This window comes from Pleurodeles waltl, chromosome 12 (genome assembly GCF_031143425.1).
Source record: "Pleurodeles waltl isolate 20211129_DDA chromosome 12, aPleWal1.hap1.20221129, whole genome shotgun sequence".
NCBI classification, from domain to species: Eukaryota; Metazoa; Chordata; class Amphibia; order Caudata; family Salamandridae; genus Pleurodeles; species Pleurodeles waltl.
Window position 1 is genome coordinate 247,718,681 of NC_090451.1, and position 15,718 is coordinate 247,734,398.

Genomic DNA, 15,718 nt, shown 5'->3' on the forward strand with positions numbered 1-15,718 from the left:
GGTTGTACTTACAATTAATTGTGGTTATAACATCTCCACTTTTATCTCTATAACTGCCATATCTTAGGGATGATTTTTCTGTTAAAAGTGATTTTATAGGCAATTAGGAAAGCATATTTGTCTTTATTTTTAATAGATATCTGATGAGAGAAAGCTTTCCTATACTAGATTATCTTTACAACTTCTTAAGAATTTTCTTCCCGTAGAATTCAATATCTAGAAGAGTAAAAATAGATATATGACTTTTGTATTATATATATAAATTGTTTTTAGCACTGTTTTGCACCAGTTATATACACCTTTTTCAATATAAAATTATTTATATATATTTTTATATATTTATATATTTTTATATTATCAGCACTATGCACTTTAGTCTATGGTCGGCCTCTTTTTACTTTTTACTTCCAATATTTAACACATGCGGAAATTAGGAAACTCACAATTGAGATCCTAATAGGCCAATTTTGGACATACAACATTGAAATGTATTGCTTTTTGGATAATATTTTATAACACCTAGACACAATGAGATACAATTTTTGAACCAATATATTTATATGTCATACTTATGTGGACAAAATGTAGCCAAATAAGTGAAGTGGAAATATATTTGATTGTAGTCATAGATAGTGTAAATTATAATTAGATCATAGATTGATTGATACTGAACCATGTGATAACAATTAATTCATGGATTGGCGTATATGTATTGATCTAATTTCTTATACTAAAAACTATTTCAACTATTTAAAATGTTTTTTAGCACTATGCTATATTTACAACATCTTAGATAACTTTATTACTAACTATTACAGTCATCTTTATTTTTAAAATAATATACATTGAATAATATGTCCCACAAACAATTGATAAATTAAAATGATGGAGGTTGATCAAAAATTGACAAGATTGGTTCGAGTTATGTATTAGCACATAGTCTCATGGTTGTAATATTTATTTAACAATTTTTATCACATTTATTCAAGTCTATGTAGTATGCATTCATGAGTAGTATGTGAAATATATCTCTTATCGGTGTGTAAATTGTTGGATGATATCCCTACATTGACAGTCAAGCTTAAATTCCTAGTCTTTGCATGTGTTAAGATGGCCGCCGTAGTAGTTCACAATAGAATGTCATGAAAACAAAGGATGGAGTTAAATTTGTATATATACGGTGCTGGCTTGTTGGCCAGATTTGTCCAGTTGAAGGCGTTCTGCCAAAACGCGTTGACTTTTCTTTTCAGGACTCTATAAAAACCTTAATATTTAATAAAAAAATGTATGAATTCTACACGGCCTTGAGTGCGATGTTTCTCCGATGGTCTGGATCTAATTTGCGGGATTGGCGCAGCCGTTGGATGGCTATTGTTCCATCTATTGAGGATTACATATATATATATATATATGGACATATAAGTAGACATCAATTTACATACCATTTTATATATATATATATATATATATATATATATATATATATATATATATATATATATATAAAATGGTATGCAAATTGATGTCTACTTCCAGTTAGATGTTACATGTAGATTATATTTTATGGAAGGACTTTGAGGAGTTGTCCCACAAAACAGCTTCATCACCTCAAAACACTCATTGATAAAAAGCATAACATAAATTCCTGGTATCACTTAAACATGTCAAGTCCAGTCAGCTGGCATTTCAGATGTTACTGCTAGTGACATGAACTTTCCTTGCATTTTTGCATAAATTATGTTACAATGTATTCCCTGTTCTCTGTTACGTCCACAAGCAAACATATACAGTGACAGTAGTCACTTTTTGTCACTCCTGAGCAGTGGCTTCAAGCCTGTGTACCTAAAAGACTCAAGTGTCTAGAAAATAGAATATGCCTTTAGCCTCGCACCAAGCTTTTAACACACATAATTTGGAGTCAGCATCTAAAGAGGGTCTGTACCCAAAGCAATGACCTATATATGTGTGCTGATGATACACCGTTTTTACTTCCTTCTCTGTAATACCACTCAGTGCCCAGCAGAGGATTGTGGAGGACATTACGTCACTGCCCTAACGGAGTGCAGATGAAAAGCTGTTGATCCACCTGATTCACAATACAATGGTGACCTGGTGGACAGGGTACTCCATACTTTTTTGCGACAGAATATCCTGTTTGCCTACCTTGTCCACCAAATTCTAAATCAGGCACTTGCCAGTGTACTGTTCTATTATAGTACTATTCAAAATCTATTTTTCAAACTTCTTCACTTTCTTTATTTTAGAAACACAGATCACTGATTTATTCAATTGTTAATTGAACATGTCCATGAACGATGAAGTACAGTTTTCCAAAAATGATGGCTCCCTTGACCCAGAGAAAAGAGGAAATAGCAGAAACAACATTTCAGGCCTCTCTTATGTAAGTAAACATTTACTAAACTCATATGTTGCTCAACAAAAGAAGATAAAGGTAGGTCGTTTACATGAATCATTTTTAAAAGCAAGTGTGTCAAAGGAGTTTTATCCATTCGGTACAGTGAACAAGAACAATTGATTATGCATCAATACCTTATGTATAACTTTATTAAATGACATGCCTTGGCTTGGTTTCCTATAAATCGGTTCTGTAGTTTTCTAGAAATTAGCATTACAAATATTTTGGGTGGCCTTTAAGGATTACAAAAGTTAGAGATATCTTGACAGCTTAAAAAAGATTTTATTGATACATCTATAATTTTAACAGCCATTTCATGATTTAACATGCCATTTGGCAGCCACAAATCTGTTTAGCTTACACATGGGATTTTGCAAATGTATGCAGAGGTGTCAGGGGAGCTGCGTTTAAAGGAGAGCCATTAGCTAATAACTGTGACATCATTCGAAGAATTCACATGAAATTGGGTTTTCATTTAACATGCTCCATCTTCTGTAGTTTTGTGTAGAACCATCAAGGGGGAAAGTTAAAAGGGAGGGGCAAGATGTTTGTGTTTGCTGATAACTTTGGTACTATTGGCTGTTAACAAGTCAGTTTTCATCCAGATATAACATTGATTCTTTATTAACTTTGGCACAGTTTATGGACATGCACAATTCTTGGCAGGCACTTATCATGGTAAGCTTACTCTTGCATATTTATCGGGGGCACATGTTAAAGGGGGGAATGATAAAAAAAACACAATGCTTCCCATTTAAACTTCCAGGTCAACTTTTGCTCTCTGCTACAGAAGGAATTCCTAAAAGAAATTGCTTCAAACGTATCCCAGTTCCTTTATGTTACTTGGAGTAGTGTATTTGTGTTGTTTGGTTTAAATCTATTCAATAGCCTTTAAAAAATTGCTACTACAAAAATGTGTCAGGTGGGTTCAAAGAGTTGAACCTTAGTGATATATGGTCATTGGTCTACATGCAGACCTTAGAACTGTGTTCACAATTGTTAATGGACCTAAATATAAAAAAAGACCTGCTCCCACTGAATGAGAAAACTTTTGAGGAAAGGTTTTGCATGAGGGACGATTTTGCTCCCATTGCCATTTCGGGTTTGTGGTTTCAAAGTTAGGTCTGCAGGCCTGAAAAGTCTATCTAGCCACAATAGACATATTGATGTTGCAGATCCTACTAGAGGATATGGGGATCAGTCCAGGCATCTTGTAAAAATTGAGAGGACAGTTACAGCTCCCTCAGACTCACTATTCATTTAAACATTTTGAAAAAAGAAATATTGGTGCAGAGTTTTCTGAGCCTTAGCCAGGATGTTAAGATTTGATTGATGATATCATCAATGATGTCATTCAACATGTCACCAGTTACATGTGAGGTTATGGGAATTCTTAATGGGTTGTAAATGCTTTCATTGATTTTCTGAGATCATTTATAGATGTAAATTCTAATACTGTATGTTCTAACCATAACATTGATCTTTTTTTTCAGTGAATTGCAAAGGTTTAGCCTACATGTAATTTAAGATATGTCATATGAGCTTGAGCCATAACTTCACTTGAATTGTTCTTTCTTTAGTATAAAAGATATATTTTATATGTGTTCTAATCAGAACTTCACCATTGAATGTTTCAGGTTTATATAATAATATCATCAACATCTTTTGATAAATCTACATGAAACTTTTTATACCTCAGAGAAACTGCCTAATGTTTGACATGGAACGTTTTGTAGAGATCCGTGCAGGGAAAACATTTTAAAATAGGTGGTAAAATAATACATTTCTGATCTTACTTCCCACATAAAATTGTGATATGCTCTCCAGCAACTAGTTCTGAACAGGATTACTACAATTGTGGCTTACAAGTAGAATTACACTCCGAGACATCCCTTTGCTTTGCTTGATGTAGTGTGAACCTGCTCGGTTGTGTTTATAAAATTCATGAATCTATGAAGAAATGAAGCTAAAAGCTGTTTGGACAAAATATTGAATAAAAAATGTTGTTATACCAATTATTGTGTCAAGAATATAGGGATGTAAAAATTTTAAGGGCAGTAATATCGAACGGAAAAATATTGCTTTGTGTTGTTTTAAATATCATTGTAAAAAATATTGTTTAATAAAATAGTCTATATTGTTTTTTATGTTTTGTTTTTTTACGTGTATTTTATTGTATTTTGTTTTAGATGATTATTTATTTGCTAGATTAGTGTGTTTATTAAAACAATTATTCTGATGGATACATCTTCCTGTGGATTCCTCACCTTTCGAATATCCTCAATACGTCAGCATTCCGTGGAAACTTTTCTACATAGCTCTCTACGTCAATGAGGATTTCATAATGCCACGGCTCTGCACGTGCATCCGTGTGACATAATCGGAACCATAAGAAGCACATCGGTGTGCTGATGTGAGTTCCCTTTTTAACCGGGCCATGACCGGGCCATGACTCCATCTGGTGTGCCTGCGGGTCTCATGGGTCCGATGTCATATTCGTTGGGAGGTTTCCCAACACAGGACCACCAGTCGTTGTTCCTACCTTTCATGCTGATGGCCCAGGTACCCTCGCCTTCTCTAGTGCTGTGGAAGGTGACTCCTTCACTGATTGAAATTCGCCAGGAGCCAGCGGCGCCAATAGCGCCTTCACTGACAACGGAACGCACCGTGCCTGCATTGCATCATGTAACTCCAGTTCCTGTGGACCTGGCTGCTCAGGTGTTTTTCCGGCTCCTATAATGGCATCTTCGGCACTGATGAACTCTGCTGTAGCACCACTACTAGAGTTGAGGCATAGATACCATAGGGGAGCTCAGCGCCTTCTGAAAGAGGAACAATATTCGTGTGCCCAGCAAGATATTGACCTGGAGGAAGGGGAAATTCCTTCTCATGATCCAGAGTCTGAGAAGCAGGACATTGCAAGTGGTTTGAACAGTTCCCCAAAATGGGAATTATTGTCACCAAAGGGTATGCCTTCTCCTGAGGTCACATCATATCATGCAATGATTAGGAAGGCTGCGGACATGTTGGAATTGCCCTTCCTACAGGAAAACATAAGCCTAATTTATTGACTGAAGTGCTGCATCCAGCTTTCTCTGTGTCCAAACTACTATTTCCTTTTAATTTGGCCTTATCTGAGCCTGCGTTGGCCATGTGGTAGAAACCTTTGTCATCTCCAGGAGTGTCATACTCCATTGCCAGAAGTTACAAGATTGCTCTAGGTGGTCATGTGTTTTTGAATAGTCATCCATCATTCAAAAGTTTTGTGATTCAAGCTTTGTGTTCCTTGAAGTTCACTCCTGGGTCCTTTCCAATTACTCCAGCACATAGAGAGTCTAAAACAATGAAATAATCAGCAAAGAAGATATTTTCTTTGGGGAGTATGGCTCTGAAGTCAGACAATTCTATGTGCCTCTTGGTTCGCTATATTCATGACTTGATGAATTCTGCAAGAGCAGTGGTTCCAAAGCTTCCAGAAGATGTTCAGGGACAGTTTGTAGAACTATCAAGTGACAGCCACGCAGCAGTGAGGCAAGTTATTCAGTCCCGTCTGGACACAGCTGATTCGGTGGCTACTGCAATGGGGATCTCTGTGCCTACACAGTGGCATGCTTAACTGAGGGGGGGGTCTAGATTCTCGCCTGACATGCATTCCACTGTGATGGATTTGCCTTGTGATGGGGTATGGCTATTTGGAGCCAAAGCAAATTCTGCTTTGGAGAGATTAAAGGGCAGCAAAGTGACATCAAGATCTTTAAGCCTACAATCTGTACCTAGAGACTAAAGGCCATTTTGCAAGTTTTGGGACTGGCTGGAACTATTCCTTTCATGGCAGGCAGCATTTCAACAGCAGCAGCAGTCTGCCAATCCGCTAAACAAGTCCTACAGAGAGCATGGCAAAGGGAGACAGTGAGGACCTGCCCATGAGCCTTCCTCCTTCTCTTCTTCCCCAGCCAACTTCACAGGAAACCTACCCTAGTTCTGCATTCTTGGAGCATGATTTGCCAGTGGGAAGAAGTTTGTCCCATTTTCCACCTCAGTGGAGGTCCATAATATCAGACCAGTGAGTGTTCAGTATTGTAGAAAATGGGTATGCCCTACCCTTCCAGGAATTTTCCCCACCCATTCCTACCCAACAAAGGTTTTGTTAAGAAGAACATCTTTTGCCCCTCTAACAGCGGATCCAATCCCTACTTCAAAAAGGTGCAGTGGAGTTGGTTCCAGAGCAGAAGCGGGGTCAAGGATACTACTTTTTGTACTTCCAGAGTCCCCAAAAGGACAGTCGTTTATGTCTGATCCAAGACCTCAGGCCTTTGAATTGGTTCCCCAAACAGGAAAAATTCAAAATGCTGACCCTGGCACAAGTGCTTCTTGTACTGGACAAGGAAGACTGGATGGTTTCAAATATTTTGCAGGATGCATATTTTCTCATTCCCATTCTGCAGTTGCACAGGAAGTATCTCTGCTTCACGGTGGGGTCTCAACATTACCAGTTTACAGTCCTTCCATTTGATCTTACTTCCTCACCTCGAGTCTTCATGAAGGTAATGGCGGTGGTCGCAGCACATCTCAGAAGGTGAGGCATACTGGTATTCTCTTACTTAAATGATTGGCTGCTGAAAGCTAAGTCTCCAGAGTTGGTACTGCATCACTTGCAGTTGACAACACAGTTGTACAACTTGGGCTTTTCCACCAATGTGCCCGAATCTCACCTAGAGCCCTATCAGCGCATCCTGTTTGCAGGGGCAGTACTGGACTCTACAGTGAATCATGCCTACCCTCCGCCTCAAAGGATTTGGGACATTCAGGCTATGATTCTGATGCTTCACAGGGGAGCAATGGTTCTAGTCTGGAAAGTCTTGTGCCTGCTCAGTCTGAGAGCCTCCTGCATTCTGTTGGCCACCCATGCATGCTGGCAAATAAGGGCCATCCAGTGGTGCCCCTGCAGACAGTGGAGATCTCAGAGAGTCGGTCAAAATCTAGAGACACTGCAGTGAATCTTCAATGGTGGGGCGTGGACAGCACTCTGTCTCTAGGAAAACCATTTTTTCCTCCAACTCCAGTGGCCACAGTGATCATGGATGCTTCCACTCTAGGGTGATGAGCATATCTGGGGGATTTGAAGATCAAAGGACTTTGCTTTCCAAAGGAGCAGTTGTTGCACATCAACCTGTTGGAATTGTGAGCGATATGTCTGGCCCTGAGGACCTTCTACCCTTCCATTTGCTGTCAGTCAGTGCAGGTCTTAACAGACACTACTATCACAATGTGGTATGTCAACAAACAGAGAGGTGTAAGGTTGTATCTTCTCTGCAGAGAGGCTCTATGTCTCTGGTCCTTGGCTCAGAACCATCTAATTTGCATAGTGGCAAAGCAGTTGGCCAGTGTTCTGAATGTACCTGTAGACAGTCTCAGTCTGCATTTTTCAGCCGATCACAAGTGGCGTCTCCACATGGAAGTGGTGTGGTGCTTCACATCTTCTGGCTATGGGGAACTCCTCAGGTAGACCTGTTTACTACTCATGAGAATGCACAATGCCCATTGTTCTGCAGCCTCCAGTATCCGATGCAGGAGGTACTGGTGTACGTATTTCAATTGGACTGGGGTTCACAACTGCTTTACTTGTTTCCCCCATACACTTGATTTCTCAAGTTCCGGGGAAAATTCATCAAGACTTGGCCTAAGTCATAATAATAGCCTCAGATTTACCAAGAAGGGTGTAGTTCACAGACCTTCTTCATATCTCACTGTGACCCCCACTCTGTCTCCCACACAGGGCAGATCCCCTGTCACAGTCGCAGGGGCAGGTTCTAAATCCCAACCTCCAGAGCCTGCACCTACATGCCTGGAGATTGAACGGACAACCTGGGTTCTTTCTCTCTTCCCCCTATGGTGGATGTACTTTTATCAGAAAGGCGATGCTCTACCAAGTCTGTTCATGCTGGCAGATGGGCTAGGTTTGTAAAGTGGTGTGAAGAAAAATTGGTTGACCCTCTAAAAGCCCATTTGTCTGATATTTTATGTTTTGCGCTTTCCCTAGCACAACAAGGTTATGCAGTTGCAACAGTTAAGGGGTATTTGTTTGCCCTTTCAACATTCCCTTGTTTACCAGCCCAATCTTCCCTGTTTAATTTGCATATAGTGCTAAGGTTCATTAATGGAATTACTAATAAATATTCTTCCACTACATTTATCATGCCTCAGTGGGATCCTAATTTAACACTAGCTTACCCTATGGGTATGCCATTTGAAGCTGCCCTTTGAGACTACTTACTTTCAAAACTGTTTTTCTGGTTGCCATAACGTTGGCTAGACGTGTTAGTGAACTGCAGCCATTAAGTGTGAAAAGCCCCTCCACAACTTTCTATGCAGATAAGTTGGTATTGAGAACTAGGGCTGCTTTCCTACGAAAAGTGGTTACTCCTTTAATATTGGGCCAGTCTATCGGCCAGTCTATCAGCCTTACTACTTTCTATTCTCATCCCCATACATCTAAGGAGGAGGAAACGTTTCATCACTTGGACCTTAAAAGGGCTGCGAGTTTTATATTGACAGGACGCATGATCTCCAGCTGGACGATCAACTGTTCATTGTCTACTTCAGCAAAATTAAAGGAAAGGCTGTGCATAAGAGGACATTATCCAGATGGATCATCCCATGCACAAAGAATTTCTATGCCGTGGCTAACAAAGAGCCACCTGAAGGTGTTAGAACTCACTCCACTAGAACTAAGTCTTCTACTTCCACTTTAGCTAGATGTGTGCCAGTAGTAGAGATTTGTAAAGAGGTAACTTGGGCTTTCACAAAGCGCAATCGCTTAGACTCCGAGATGAGGAGGGACTGTCACCTTGCCCAATTTGTCATGCAAGATTTTTTTGGTATAGGCAGACAGGCACCACCTCTCTGTGTGGGAGTGCTTGTTTTTTTTTCTTCTGAAGGTGAGGAATCCACAGGTAGATGTACCCATCAGAAGAACAAGTTTTTTTCTAAAGGTGAGGAATCCACAGGTAGATGTATCCATCAGAAGGACAAGTAATTCTTTTTCTGGTGGATACAGTATCTATATATATATATATATATATATATATATATATATATATAGATAGATGAATCTGGATTGTGGCTTGTTGTTGCATTTCTGATGTTGGGTTCACCTGTTCGCCTTGAAGGCATGAAAAAAGTGGGTGGTAACTGACATCAGCACGCTGACAAGGGCTTCTTATGGTTCTGATGATGTCATGCGGAGCCGCGTGCAGAGCCGTGGCATTATGGCACCCTCATCAACGTCAAGAACTATGAAGAAAAGTTTCTGTGGAAGGCTGACGCACTGGGGGTATTCAAAAGGTGAGGAATTCACAGGTAGATACTATATCCACCAGAAAAAGCACTACCGAAGATAAGTAACTTGTTAATTATGTAAATTGTGATTTTTTTTTTTTTTTTTTTAATGCGCATACTTATTTTTTATTTTATTGAGTTACAGTAGTAGGATCTTGGAACTTTAGAGGATGAGGGAGGGAGAATTTTAAAATGCGTATATTTAAATTTGATTTTATGTGTAAAACTTAACAATATTGAAATTGATTATTTAATATTTTAAAGCCATTGCTTTCATTTATTAAATAAGTTAATTGTTATTTAAAAAATAGTAATAATTTAAATGTACCAATACATTTAAAGAACTGATAAAATGTGTGCATTTAATTACAATTTTATAAATATTTTTATTTAATCAAACACGATTGGAAAATTAAAATGTTTGCGTTTTAAGTTGTGCAGTGTAAATATTTACTTATTTATATAATTATTCTAAAACATAAAATTATTTTTTATTAAGTATATTATATTTATTTTCATTTTTAGTAAGTTGTGTAATGACAAATGACATTCATTTAAATTTAAATAATTCAATATTTTCTCAGTACATTTTATTGTGTGAAGTTTGAATACAAATATAGCCAGTACTTATTTATTATGGTGTATTTAACAAACATTATAATTATATTTTACATGGATTGTGTGTTACGAATATAGAATATTTTATTGGTAATTAGAGATGCCATATTTATATTTACGTATAAAATATGTAATTGGGAAAATACATTATATTTTATATTTTTGTTATATTTCATAGTCTGAATCAACTGTAATAATGTTTTATGTAATATATATATATTTTTACATTTTTACATTTTATTTATGTATATTTTTATTTTTTTATTTAAATGTTTCATTACTAAATGCTATATATTTTTTGTATAATAGACACATTTATTTAATACTTTATTACTTCATGTTTAGTATATAGATTTTTGGTAATAGTGTGCAAGAAGTCATTTTTTACTTTATAAATTAATAGTTATTATGTTTTACTATGGAGTATGGATTTTGTATGCAACTCTTTTAGTGTCTACTACCTTCCCCTAGTTGGTTTAGATTAGAGTGGGAGTAGTAAATGTTAACTCTTTATTTTCCAAAACCTTCCCTAAAGTGGTTTAGTTTGAGAATAGTAAATGTGACCACTTTAGTGCCCAATGCCTTCCCCAAAATGGTTTAGGCTGGAATGGGAATAGTAAATGTGACCTTTTTAATGTCTAATGCCTTCCCCAAAATTGTTTAATTTGGAGTGGGAATAGTAAATGTGGCCCCTTTAGTGTCTAATACCTTCCCCAAAATTGTTTAGATTGGACTGGGAATAGTAAATGTGACCCTTTAGCATGTAATGCAAATACATGATTTTGTTATCACCAAAATGATTTTGATTGGAGTGGAATCAGTAAATGCAATCATTGTAGTGTCCAATATCATTGGTAAAATGATTTTGTATGCAGTAGATGTAGGTAATTGTTACACTTGGCATCTTTGGCGTGGTTCCCCCTGTCTTTTTTTTCCTCTGCTCCCTGTATTTTTGACTATGTGCTGGATTTAGTTTTTGCTGGTTTTTGGTAGTCTGAACACTTTACCACTGCTGACCAGAGAAAGTGCAAGTGCTCCCTGTGTAAATTGTGATTATGATTGGTTATCCCTGATTGGCATATTTGCCTTACTAGTAAGTCCCTAGTAAAGAGCACTAGATGTGTCCGGGGCCTGTAAATCAAATGCTACTAATGGGCTTGTAGTACTGATTGTGCTACCCTCATGAGTAGCCCTGTAAACATGTCTCAGACCTGCCATTGCAGAGTCTTTGTGTGCAGTCTTTAACTGCCACTTTGACTTGGCAACCAAGTCTTCCCTTTTATTACTTGTAAGTCACCCTTAATGTAGGCCCAAAGCAGCCCCATAGGAAGGGTGCAGTGTACTTAGAAGGTAGGATGTGTACTGATGTGTTTTACATGTCATGATAGTGAAATACTGCCAAATTATGTTTTTACTATTGCATGGCCTCTCTCTCCCATAGGGTAACATGGGAATTCCCTTGAAATATCCTTTAAGTGAGTTTCCTATTGGGAGCAGATAGAGATTTGGAGCTTGGGGTCTCTGAACACACAATTCTTTTGGTAAAGTTGTTTTTTAGAATGTCTGTTTGAAAAAGCCACTTTTAGAAAGTTGACATTTTCTTGCTTAACCATTCTGTGCCTCTGCTTAGCTGACGTCCGGGTCAGACTGACAGTTGGGCTGTTTGTGAATTCACTCTAGACAGTGACACAAAGGAAGCTGAAGTGTGTCCTGCATTTCCTGATGAGTCTTCCTGGGCAAGAGTGGGAGGAGGAGCTGACACCTGCACTTGAAAGGGCTGTGTCTGACCTCACACAATGCAGTCTCCAATCCCCTAGAGTGTGCTGGGGCAGGACAAGAAAGAGGCAGGGTCTTGTACACTACACAAACTTTCCTTTGAAGTTTGCCTACTATAAAGGCAGAACTGAGTATAAGTATTAGACTGTTGACCCCAAAATTTTAGAACATTTCTGGATCAAGAGGAACCTCTGCCAAGGAGATGAACTGAAGAGCTGTGAGGAGGAGTACTGCCCCTTTGATGTGTGTACTTTGCTGGGTTGGCCTGCAGTTGCTGCTTCTGCCTTGGAACGGACAAATACTGGATTTTGCTGTTTATCCTGTTTGTGAGGTTTCTCCAAGGCCTTGGACTGAGCTTGCCTCCTGTTAAGAAGTATCAGGGACATCAAAGACTTAATCTGCCAGCACCTAGGCCCTCTTGGTGAGACCCATTGACTTGCCAAGTGGTGCCACATCCAGTCCCTGGGCCCCTGGAAGGAGAAGCTGGCAGAACCAGAGTGAAAATCCACACCTGGAGCCGAGCTGCAGAAAATTGACACAGTACCCTACTCACAGCTGTAAAATCAATGCATCGCCTGCAGAAATCGACGCATCGCCAGCTCAGTGTGGATTCATCGCTGCCGTATGTCCGGATTTTCCATGCATCATCCCTGGGTGTTAAATCTTCAACATCACCGCACGGACCCGAGGTTGCTCGTCTCCAAATCGATGCATACCCTCCCTGTGAGGAAAGAATCTACGCATTGCTTACCCATCAGAAAAAGAATTGACACATGGCCTTGCTTGCGAGTAAGGAATCCACACATTGCTTGCTTTTTAGATGTACCCTTGCCCCTGCAGCTTTATTTTTGAAGCATACCAGGTATTTTGTGTTAAAACAAAGCATCCATTGATTCTCATGGATTGAGACTCTTTTTACTTTAAAATTGAATATCTTTTCTTGTCTATGTTGGATTTTTGTTGTTTTGCTCTTGTTTGATGTAGATAAGTATTGGATATTTTTCTAAACTGGTGTGGAGTGCTTTTGTGGTGTCTTGCTGTATATGTTTGTGCAAATACTTTACATGTTGCCTCTGAGATAAGCCTTACTGCTTGTGCCAAGCTGCCAAGGGGTTGAGCTGTGTATCTGCCTTACCCTGACTAGAGTGAGGGTCCCTACTCAGAAAGGGTGTAAACTGACTGTCAGCTACAGAGCCCATTTCTAAGAGTTTTGTAATTTAATTAGTGTCTTAGATTTTCCTAAAAAATAATTCACATAGGAGTTGGTTGTGCACTTGTAAAATACCATACTTTTATTTAGATTTTTTTATAATAAAGATACATAACACATATGGAATTGGGCAACTGTTTGGGAGAAGCGTAAAACCCTATTCTAGTAGCAACCACAATTTTGTCAGGGTAAGGCACAAGCAAACTCCAAATTCACCTGTGCTCGGCCCTCTGGCAGTCAGGCTTTACATTGAGATAATGTGTAAAGTATTTATGCAGCACTTCAAGCAGTAATAAATGTGAACACACAACACAAGAAAAGTCCCACACCAATTTAGAAAAGTAGAACAAAATTTAATAAAAAAATTAAGGCCAAAACGAGATACATTCAAATAGTAGAACTTGAGATATGCAATTTTAAAGGTTTTAGTAAGAATAGTACCAAAAAGCCCAAAATGCCACTCACGATTACCTGGTCATGCAAGACCAGGAGAAAGTGACAAGTTCAGGCCAACCTCAATGTACGTTGGGCCAGCTACAGGTCCAGGTTATTCCTGCTGAAAAATGGCCTTCTCAGTCTAGCACAAAGAATCCTATTCGTAGTGGGGGAGGCCATGAGGAGTTGGGAAACATTATGGACAGTTGTCAATGTAGCCCAAAGAGTAGGTCTGTTTTGTGGACGATTGTCGAACTAGCATGAGAATCCTGTTGTTGTCACAAACGGGTGGGCCAGAGTTTCACAGTGGTGCTCCCATGTGCAGTTGAGGCTGTAGCAGGACTGGTCCGGTTGACAGAATTTCGCAGTGGCGTCAGTGCGAATGACAAGGTTGTGGCCTCTTCACTTCAGTTCCACCAATACCACACCAAGGGTGTGGTCCTGAGGAGCGCCCCTTGGGGATTAGGGGTTTACTCCAGATGCATCTTGGAGCTGGTTTAGGTGGTTGTGAACTTGTCATGTCCCTGTGGCTCTGAACAGGAGGCCAGCAGACTAACCTCTGGTGTCAGCCTGGGAGTCCTGGGTTCAGGTGCATGTCCAATCCCTTTGACTCAGGAAGGGTGGCAGCAGGGCAGCAATCAAGCAAGCCACCAGTCCAGTTAGGCAGTAATCCAGGAGGGCAGCAGTTGAGCAGAGGGGCATTCCTTTCAGCAGCAAAGCAGTCTTTCTTTCTGGAAGAGTTTCCACAGGTCCAGAAGTGTTCTAAAGAGTTGGTGTCTGAGGTCCAACATTTATACCAGGTGCCTCATTTAAAGTAGGAAAAGCTTCTAGGGGTTTCCCTTTGAATTGCACAGGTTTTCTGCCTCCCCTGTTCTAGGCTCCAGACTAACTACAGGGGATATGCAGCCCTCTGTGTGGAGGCAGGACACTGCCTAGTCTAGTGTAAGTAGGGGCACCTTACCATCCTGCCAGTGATGGCCCATTCAGGCACACCTGAGTCCTCGTTTGTGTGTGACTGTCCAAGAGGAATACACAAAGCCGAACTGTCAGCTACATCCAGTCTTGTGACCCAGAAACACCCAGATTAATTAGTCACCGTAGGCCCTTGCTCGCTGACAGGAGGCACCTGTCTCCAAAGGAAGGGTGAAAGGGTCAGGCAGGGTTGTGGATCTGAACACGGAGCAACGTACAATAAAGAATGAGGAGAGGAAATAAGAGGTGAATCCACCAGTTCTTGAAGGTTTGAGAATGACTGCAACTTGACTGGACTGGGGAAGCGCGTTTGGAGGCGGAGGCAGAGGCGGTCCACAGGGCAGGAGCCCTTTAACTTGATTTCGCGAAGCGTGTTTGGAGGCGGAGGCGGTCCACAGGGCAGGGGCCCTTTAACTTGATTTCGCGCTCCCGCTATCGCGGGACGCGCGCAGGTGGCGCCCGGGCAAAGCCCGGGCCAAGGGCGGGCCCGTCCTTCACCCGGAAGAGGCTGGGCTGGGCTGGGCCACCCCCCTGAGAACTTCCTTGGGACTTCAGGATCAGGCTCATTGGACTCCTAAGAGGTACTGCATTTTTATCTCTTGTGTTTGTTCTTCCATAACCCCCCTTTTTGGGTTTCACGGCTTAGGAGGTCCCAAGTAACTGGCATATAAGTAAGATCTGCTAATAGAGCAGTTCTACTTATTTATTTACTATTATCACACTGCCATAGCTTCCCTGTATATTACTCATATCGGCTTAGATTGGTGTTTTGCCCCACTATTATTTGCAAGATGATGGGTAAAAGAAAAACCACCACACTTGGGGCCGATGGAGCACACGCAGTGCCCGTCCAATCATCAATAACTAGCTACTTATCTTCAGTTATCGGGGCCATTGAAACTGAAATTGTCCAAGTGGAAGAAAGAATTGGGGTGGCAAATAACTTGACTCAA

The 15,718-nt window shown here is 40.0% G+C and overlaps 1 protein-coding gene across 1 annotated transcript in view; it reads left to right on the forward strand.

Moving 5' to 3' along the window:
- Window positions 1-2,268: 2,268 nt before the first annotated feature.
- Window positions 2,269-15,718, forward strand: part of ABCC12 (ATP binding cassette subfamily C member 12) — a 599,698-nt gene continuing 586,248 nt past the window's right edge. Inside the window, exon 1 of the mRNA XM_069217731.1 lies at window positions 2,269-2,401. Within this exon, the coding sequence (XP_069073832.1) occupies window positions 2,303-2,401 (99 nt within the window). The 5' untranslated portion in view covers window positions 2,269-2,302. The remainder of the gene's footprint in view (window positions 2,402-15,718) is intronic.